At 30.1% G+C, this 8,987-nt stretch overlaps 1 protein-coding gene across 1 annotated transcript; it reads left to right on the forward strand.

Moving 5' to 3' along the window:
• Positions 1 to 2,974: 2,974 nt before the first annotated feature.
• LOC100261354 (25.3 kDa heat shock protein, chloroplastic-like) lies at positions 2,975 to 4,018 on the forward strand. Its single transcript, XM_002272029.4, has 2 exons — positions 2,975 to 3,364; positions 3,485 to 4,018. The coding sequence occupies exons 1-2, from the start codon at positions 3,139 to 3,141 to the stop codon at positions 3,937 to 3,939; spliced, it is 681 nt and encodes a 226-aa protein (XP_002272065.1). The 5' UTR covers positions 2,975 to 3,138; the 3' UTR covers positions 3,940 to 4,018.
• The last annotated feature ends 4,969 nt before the right edge of the window (positions 4,019 to 8,987 follow it).

An 8,987-nucleotide genomic window follows, 5' to 3' on the forward strand; every position in this document is an offset into this window, starting at 1 on the left:
TTGACTTAATTTTGATTGTGGATTTAATTTTATATATTAAATTAGGCTTGAATTATGAGATATTAAATTTAGGTTTAATAAAATTTATTTTGATTTGTCATATTTGGGACTTAGTTGATTATATTTATATATTAACCATTAATTTGGAATTTTGGACTAAGGCTTATAGCCGATGGGATATTTTTGTTGGGTTTATTTTTGCTTTGCATGAGCTCATTCCACTGAGTATGGATCAATGACATTAGAAAATCGAATTTCATGGAAGGAAATGAAACTCAGAAAGGCTATAAATGAGGCATTGAATTTGTTGTAAGTTTGTTTGTGTATACATTTATTTCCCACTTCTACTTGGTTTTTTTATTTATTTATTTATAAATATTTGTTTGTATATATTTACTCATTGTGTATCAAATTAAATATCGAAGAAACTAGAAATTTTGTTTAAATAAGAAGAACAATTCATTAAATATGTTTTAATAAAGTAATAGTTCTAAAATATTCTTCAAAATTTTTTTTAATTAATAAAAATTCAAAAAAATGCTTTTAGAAAAAAAAATTGTTTTTAACAAAATTCAAAAAATTGTTTTTAACAAAATTCAAAAAATTGTTTTTAATAATAATTGTCGAAAATTTATCTATTTAATAAAAATCGTTCAAAAAATTGGCTTTTAAATAAAATTCCCAAAATGTTAATTTTTTTAATAAAATTGTACAAAAAATATTTTTTTAAATAAATCCTATTTCCTTAATTAGAATGAGATTAAAAGTAATTTTTGTAAATGAAGGTCTTAAATAACCTTTTAATGAGAATAAGATGAGAGTTATTTTTGCAAATTGAAGTTGTTAAAATTAATTTTTCATAAAATTAGATTGAAAATATTTTTTCAATAAAATTTGTAAAGAAATTAGCTCCTTTGTAAATAGATATCAAATTGAAATATTTTGTTAAATAAAATCATAAAAATTCATTTTTTTTTTCTAGTAAAACCAAGTAAAAATCATTTTTATTGTCAAATTAATTTTTTTTAATAAATTCTTTTAATAATCATGAGTATAATTAATTTTCTTTAAAAGAAAAATTAAACATAATTTGTTGAAAATAAATTGAAACTTTTTTTTTAAAATATATAAATTAAAATTATTAACTCAAAATTGTTCTTAATGCACCTAAAATTAAGTTGTGACGTTTGAAATAACAAGACCTTTTTTTTTTTTTTTTTTGTCTTTTTCTAATTAACCTAATAAATCGATTCATGACTTTCTCTCTTTATTTAATTTGCCTATTTTTTTTAATTTGATGTTTATTTGTGACTTGTACATATATCTTTGTATGATTTTTTTAGTACCAATGATTAATTAATTAATTGTTACAATTCTCTCTATTCGTTTAGTAGTGACCATATGTATATATACGTAAAGGGATGTTACAGTCAATGATGAAAATATCTACTTCAATTTTACGGATATATCGACATAAACCTAAAATTAATCAAAATTCATGAAAATATAAGAAAAACCTTTTTAAATTTGTTTTGTTTAAGAATTTGATATATGTATGATATAATTTATCATATTTGATAATAAAATTGTATGTGTCAATGAAAAATATAAATTTTTTAAGTATATTTTTTATTATTAAGTTGTATAATATTATTTTATAACAATAATATGATAACATGTTTAATTTTAAAATATATTTAATATTAAAATTAGGATCCATTTTGATTTAAATGTATTCAACGATATAGACTTTTGTTTATTTTTACTAGACTAAATAAAAAATTATATAAGAAGTACAAATAGATATTTTAAAAATATTTTTTAAAAAAATATAAATTTTATAAGCATATATTTATTATTAAGTTACATGATATTATTTTACATCAATAATATGATAATATGTTTAATTTTAAAGTATATTTAATATTAAAATTAGGTTATATTTTAATTTAAATGTATTCAATTATATCAAATAAATAATAAAATATGTATATTTTTTTTAAATTTATATTTTTTATATTTGATTAAATATATAGATTATATAAAAAAAGGAAAATTTATGTTTTTGGTATTAAATTAATTCAAATACAAAAATAAAATAATTAAAATTAATTTATTTATTAAAATAATCTTTAATGTTTATATATACACATTTTCATCCCGGGCCACCACAATAGGTAACCTAATTTTTGAATCCAAACTCGATTTTCCAAATATATATTTTTCAAATAAGGAGTCATATAAAATTTTTCTAAAAACTAAAATTAGTGGAGGTAAGTCTTTTTCAAAAATCAATATTTTTAACAAATTCTTGGGGACACACATAAAAAAATGCGGTCCACACTGGTATTTTATTTTTAATTGTTTTACATGTTTGTATAATTATTTTCTAAAAGAACCCTTAGAAAACAAGTGAAAACAAATAAAATATATATTTTTTTAAAACATCTTGTTTTTTATTTTTAAAAATGGAAAATAGAAAATAGTTTCCGTTTTGTCAAGAGTGTTTTCTTTTTTTTTTTGAAAAATAGAAAACTATTCTAAAAAATAGCTCTTAAACAGGTCCAATAATTTTTTTTTTTGGCTTTGGATTTGGATTTCTATTTTCTAAAAAAAAAATTCCATACAAGATATTATTAATTTAATAAAATTATAAAAAATATGTAGTCTTAAAAAACTCCAATATCAATTTTTTTTATTAATTTTATAAAATCATAAAATATTTGATCTCTTGGAAAACATTTTTAGGTCAATGGTATGATTTTAAGTAATAATATTATCCAAAGGACAAAAGAAGACAAAAATGATTTTTTTAAAAATGGAAAATAATGGGGAATCCCCGATTCAGTCATGGGCATCCTGGAATTAAAACAAAAAAACGACGCCGTATTGTGGAAATTTCGCTTAGAGTCGGGAAAACGACGCCGTTTCAAAGTTCTCAAATGCCCATTAGAAACCTTATCCATGGAATGGTCTTCCAGAGTTCTCCAGAAACCCTGCCTGGTGACTTCTACACATTGTCTCCAGAAATGTCTACTCTCTCCTTTAAATTCCTCACAAACCCTCCATTCCATCAATCGAAAGCCTTCTTTTCAATCAAAACCCTAGAAATCCCACTTCGATTTTTGCACCAAAAACATGTCTCAGTCTCTTTCGAACCTCTGCAACATCTCTCTCCCTTTCCCATGTGAGAGAACCACAGCCGCTGTTACTTTTTCAAGGTTTCCCCAAGCAAATAGGGTTTGCTACAAGTGCAGTGGCATCAAGGCCATGGCAACTGAGGGAAGAGACAATCTTGACCACTTGCGGAGGGCAGGCAAACATAATCCCCAAAAGAAGAGAGCCCCCCAAGTTGCACCCATTGGTAAGCTTTCTAGTTTTATTTATTTATTTATAAGCAATTCGTCTCATAACTTGTATTTTCTAATTGATCATATATGGTAATGGGTACTCATATTGTACTGATTGTGTATGGATGTTGCAGGGTTGTGGGATAGGTTTCCAACAGCAAGAACTGTGCAGCAGATGATGGAGACGATGGAGAGGATGATGGAGGACCCTCTTGCCTACAGTGGTGGGTGGCCCAGTGAGAGTGGTGGTTACAGTAGGGGAAGGACTCCATGGGAGATTAAAGAAGATGAGGGAGAATACAAGATAAGGTTTGACATGCCAGGTATGACCAAGGATGATGTGAAGTTGTGGGTTGAGGAGAAAATGCTGGTCATCAAGGCTGAGAAGATGAGTGGGACTGAAGGAAATGGGGAGGAAGATGAGGGAGCATGGTCTGCAAAGAGCTACGGCAGATACAATAGCAGGGTTGCATTGCCTGAGAATGTCCAATTTGAGAAGATTAAAGCAGAGGTCAAAGATGGAGTCTTGTATATAACCATTCCAAAGGCCAGTGACAACCCCAAGATTTTGGATATCAATGTGGAATAAGTGCTTATGATACATAAAATATATCTACCTTTATAATTTTAAATTGAAAGAATGGTCCCAAAATCTCTTATTTTTGAAAGATTTGCTTAGACAATGTTTATCAGAAATACCTTCAAATTAATTTTGAATAATTCGTATAGATGAGCAAACAGAAGTCTATGAACCACATTTAAATAGCTGGTCTATACCATGGCAAGATTTAATGCTTTGTCTGGGATTTCTGAAATTGGTCTTTTACCATGGCCCTTTCCCTGTAAAATCAGGAAAAAAGAAGAAGAGGAAAATGGGCGTTTATGCTCAAAGTTGCTTCCCTGTGCTCCTTTTTGGCAAATATACTTGTTCCCATTTGGGCCTTAAAACATATATGGCTGGCCCAGCTGGGCATATGCAACTTGCAGTGGCATGGGCATGATTCATGATTGTTTTAGGGATGAACCAGAGGAAGATAGCTCTCTTTGGGTTAATTTACTTTGAAGGATAGTTTTTAACTTTTTATCCGAATGTTCTCCATCTAATTTAAATTCTATAGATTTGATAATCTTCTGTTGGAGTTTACATGGATGTATTTTTGCTAGGCAAAATGACAACATGGAGTATGAGGCAGAGTGTTTGAGATGTTGACTAGATATTGAATTATTTTGGTGGATAGATGACTAAGATGATTATGTTGGATGACTAAGAGTGTGTTTAGTAGTGATTTTAGGAAGTGTTTCTAGAATTTTTAAGACTTGAAAATTTTTATTTTGTAAGTATTAGAAAAGTTAGAAACACTTTCTAAAATCACTACGAAACACACTCTAAGATGATTATGCTGATTATTGAATGGGATTTTGATATTAGCAAGAGTTTGCTTATGTGCATGCTCAATTCCTTTTATTGTAGGCAATCATAAATGCCATCCATGCTCCATTCGTGATCAATGAGAGTTGCCTAAATGATGTTATCTATAAGCTTATTTGTGTATTGACAATTTTGAGTCAAAATTCTCATTATGTTCTTCTACCTCAATTTCTTTAAATCTTTCCTCGGACTCTTATCATTTCCAAAGTTTTCGTAATTGAAGATTGCTAAAGAAGATGATAAGTGATTTTGAGGCAATGGATGATATCAAATATAAATCAACCAGGTTTTGAACTTTTAGTCTCTATTGAAAATTAGAGTTGAAGCTTAAAGGTTTTTAGTTTTAAATTTAAAACATTTGGATCAATTATTGATTAATTAAATTAAAGTGCAACAGTTTCTATTATACCAAGAATTTCATAATCTCATTTGATTGATTAGGATTCAATCATATTTGCGATATTTTTTTTTTGTTTAAATCTTAGCTGTTTGATGGGTTTTAAAACCCTAGTAATTAAGCCTTTTTCTAGGGGAGGGAAACATGGTTGTAAGAGCAAGGTGACCTTTTTTAAGCTTCAAGTTATTTACCTATTTTCAAAGTGTTTGGTTTGAAGAATTTTTTATGGTTGTTGAGTTGTAAATCATCTTTTGAGTTACAAAATTTCTTCTCAAAATGGGTTGATTCAATGTGGGTTTCATCTCTACTCTCATATTCATCCAAGATACATGTCACTGATGAATAGAGAGAACTACACTAAGAGTATGAACAATAATCATTTCTATAATATGAGCAAAAGTCACTTTTTAACCTGTATAATATTATTGAGAGAACTCCATAGTAGATATATGCCACCGACAAATAAAGGCAATTGCAATAAGGGTATGACCATGAGTCGTTTTTGTAACAGAAGCAAAAGTCTCCTTTTAATTCATACCATATTGTTGAGAGCACTCCTTAGCAATCAATCAAGTTTTCTATTACTCAATCAAACCATCAGACTTAGTTTTGATTTTATATACCCAATGAGAACCAATTGTACTCTTACATGGTGATAAATGCACCAGATCTTAAGTTTCAGTCTTATGTAAAGTAGAAAGTTCCTCAATCATAGCCTGCTATCAAAGATGATTAAGAACAACTTTTCTATAAGATAGACTCTTATAAAGAATAAAAGTTAAAATGAATGTAAAAGAATTCAAATAAGAGGAATAAACAAAATCTGGTAATTAAGTAGACTTACAAGGGAGTTGAGAAGTATGTGTGGGAGAAGGATCCACAATCTCAAAAGGTGTTGAAGTGGCCATAGAAGGAGAGGATGGAGCATGGCGATCAAGAATCAAAGTATCAATATCTGTAAGAAAACTATTTGTATCATCCAAGAAAGGATCAATGTGAACAAATTCAAACTTAAAGACATTATGAAACTAAATAGGAATAGAAAAGAAAGGTATATGCTTAAGGAATAAAACATGAAGAGATACATATAATTTATTGCTAACCAAGTCAAAGCAATGATATCTCTTTTGATCTTTGTCGTACCATAGAAAAATATAAATAGTAGAATGAAAGTATAACTTACTACGCTCTAAACAAGAATGAATGACAAAACAAGTACAACCAAAGACTCTTAAGGAAGAGTAATTATGAGCATAACCATATAACTTTTAAAACAGTGATAGATCAAAAGTGCATGGTGATGAGATTTTATTAATTAAGTGAACTATAGCAAGAATTGCTTCCCCTTAAAATTCACTAGGAACATGCAAACAATAAAAAAAGCGAGCACTTTTAACAATGTCTCTATGTTTCCTCCTAACTACACCATTCTACTTTGAAGTGCCAACACAAAAAGTATGTTAAATAGTTCCACGTGAAGCAAGTAATTCATAGAATGCATTGGAAGTATGCTCCTTAGCCAAATCTAGGTTTGAAAGACATTATAAATATGTAAAAAATAAATATGATGTTTCATAAGATAAGCCCAATAATAACGAATATAGTCACCAATGAAAGAAACATAATATCGAGACCCTCTTTTTATAGAAATTGGAGAAGGTCCTTACACATTAGAATGAACTAAATCAAACGGTGCAAAAGAAAAGGAAACATTTATATTAAAAGGTAAAACAAAAAATTTTGCCAACTTACAACTGTTATTGCAAATTTCCTAATACTCGTTTAGAAATTAAATACTTGAAATGAGAAGTTGAAGCATGTCCCAACTGAAAGTGCCATAAATAGAAACTAGACGAAGAAGGGCTTAACAAAAAAAGAAGACAAATCAATACTGGAAGCTGCAATTGGTGGTACTTTTATCTTGTCTAGAATATATAATCCTCCATGTTTATAGCCAAGCTTAATCTACTTCTGGGATTGTGGATCTTGTATAAAACAAGTAAGAGAGAAGGAGACTGAATAACTAGTCACATAATTGACAACCAAAGACAATATTTGATTTAAGATTAGGAATATGATAAACATTAGAGAGAGACAAATGAGGTGTAATAACGGAACTAACACCAACTAAGGGCATAGGAGTGCCATCAACATTCATGATAAACACAAAAGACATAAAAGATAATAAAGAAGCAAATATAAAGAATCAGGTGACATATGGTAAGAAGCTTCAAAGTTTAAGACCCATGTAAAGAAAGACATACTTAAAGAACTAGGGGCTAGCAAACAATTGAAGAGGAAAACATAGCATGGGATTGTTTACTAAGAAAAACAATCGTGGAATTAGAGGATAGTGTAGGCTTAAATCCAAACAAATCGGATGGAGGAACATCTGTTACAATATTAGATTATGGAGGCTTATAAGAATTGTTAGCCCAAGGGTTCTCCTAATCGGGTTTTGATGATAACAATCATGGTTAAGTGACTAATTGGTTTAATGATTAAGAATCTCAGGTATAAACTCGAAAATTCATCAAATGACCAAATTGATACAAGATCGAGACGCTTGGAAGACTTGTGATCATGGGAAACTAATGTAAGATGAATGCATGAGTGCACTTAGGATTTTCACATGTTTCATGCAACTTAGAAAACTCGGTTTATTCTTTAAAACTTCGATTTCATTAAAACCCGAGTTTTTAAATAATGTACCTTAGGCAAAATGTTTTATAATTGACTTAATAGTTCACCTAAAAACCTTGCCTAAGTGTTAGAAAAGAAAGGAATTAAAAAAATAGGTTTTCGGGGCCAAAAAGGCTCAACCGGTCGAGGTTATGGCTAACCAGTTTAACCGGTTGAGGAACCGGTCGATCGGTTGTGCTCGTTTGATCGAGGACCGGTCGAGGGATGTCAAAAACTTTCTCTCTCTCCCAGTGGCCTTCTCTTCCTGGTTGAGGTGATTCTCTTCCCAGTCGAGGTCCGGTCGAGGCAACGGTAACCTGTCAAGCATTAAATGCTCCAACGGCTAGTGAATCGATTGACCCCTAGCTCGACCGAACGAGATTACATTTTTCTGTTTTTGACTCCCAAGCTTAGAAACCTATAAATTGAGAGCTCCACTTCATTTATTGATAAGAGAACACTTGCATTCAATAGTCTACCTACCTGTTCTTGATCAAAAAGCTCTCATTTCTTCACTTGCATATCCTTTAGTGCACTCTTGTGTGTCATCCTAGCTTTGTCTTGTATTTGAGCTATCCTTAAGCTAGGTTGAGGGATTATTTCTTATAAAAATATGAGTGTCAAAGCCTTTAAGAGGTTTGAATCTTGAAGAGATTGTGTAAGAGCCCATTGGAGCCGGAATCCAAAGTGTAAGAAGATTGGAAGCTTGGTTGAAGCTTCAAGTTAGTGGAACCCTCACTCGGTTAGGAGATTGAGGAGAGTGGACGTAGGCAAGGAAATGCCGGACCACTATAAACCCGAGTTTGAATTCTCTAAACTCTATCTTTTTATTTTGCTTATGTTGTGTTTGAATTTGTTGTGATTGAAAAGATTTTAAAAACCCAATTCACCCCTCCCCCCTTCCCCAATTTTGGGTGTTTTTCTTAACTAAGCATAGCCTTTGTTTTCTCAAGAATGTTATTGTCTAGTGTTTAACTAACGATATTTGGACTGTTGAGAAGACTATTGTTGCACTATTCAATCTATTCCATATCTTAGGACATTGAGCCTTTCAATGACCCTTCTACTTATAGTAGTTACACTCATCCATGACAACCATTCTCTATAACTTGTTTTGATGGTTGGAAGG

This window comes from Vitis vinifera, chromosome 1 (genome assembly GCF_030704535.1).
Source record: "Vitis vinifera cultivar Pinot Noir 40024 chromosome 1, ASM3070453v1".
NCBI lineage: Eukaryota > Viridiplantae > Streptophyta > Magnoliopsida > Vitales > Vitaceae > Vitis > Vitis vinifera.

Bases quoted from the DNA above. Each gene is read 5' to 3' on its own strand.
- LOC100261354 (XM_002272029.4), top strand. From the start codon at position 3,139: ATGTCTCAGTCTCTTTCGAACCTCTGCAACATCTCTCTCCCTTTCCCA. The intron at 3,365-3,484 runs GTAAGCTTTCTA...TGGATGTTGCAG, and splicing joins CCCCCAAGTTGCACCCATTG to GGTTGTGGGATAGGTTTCCA.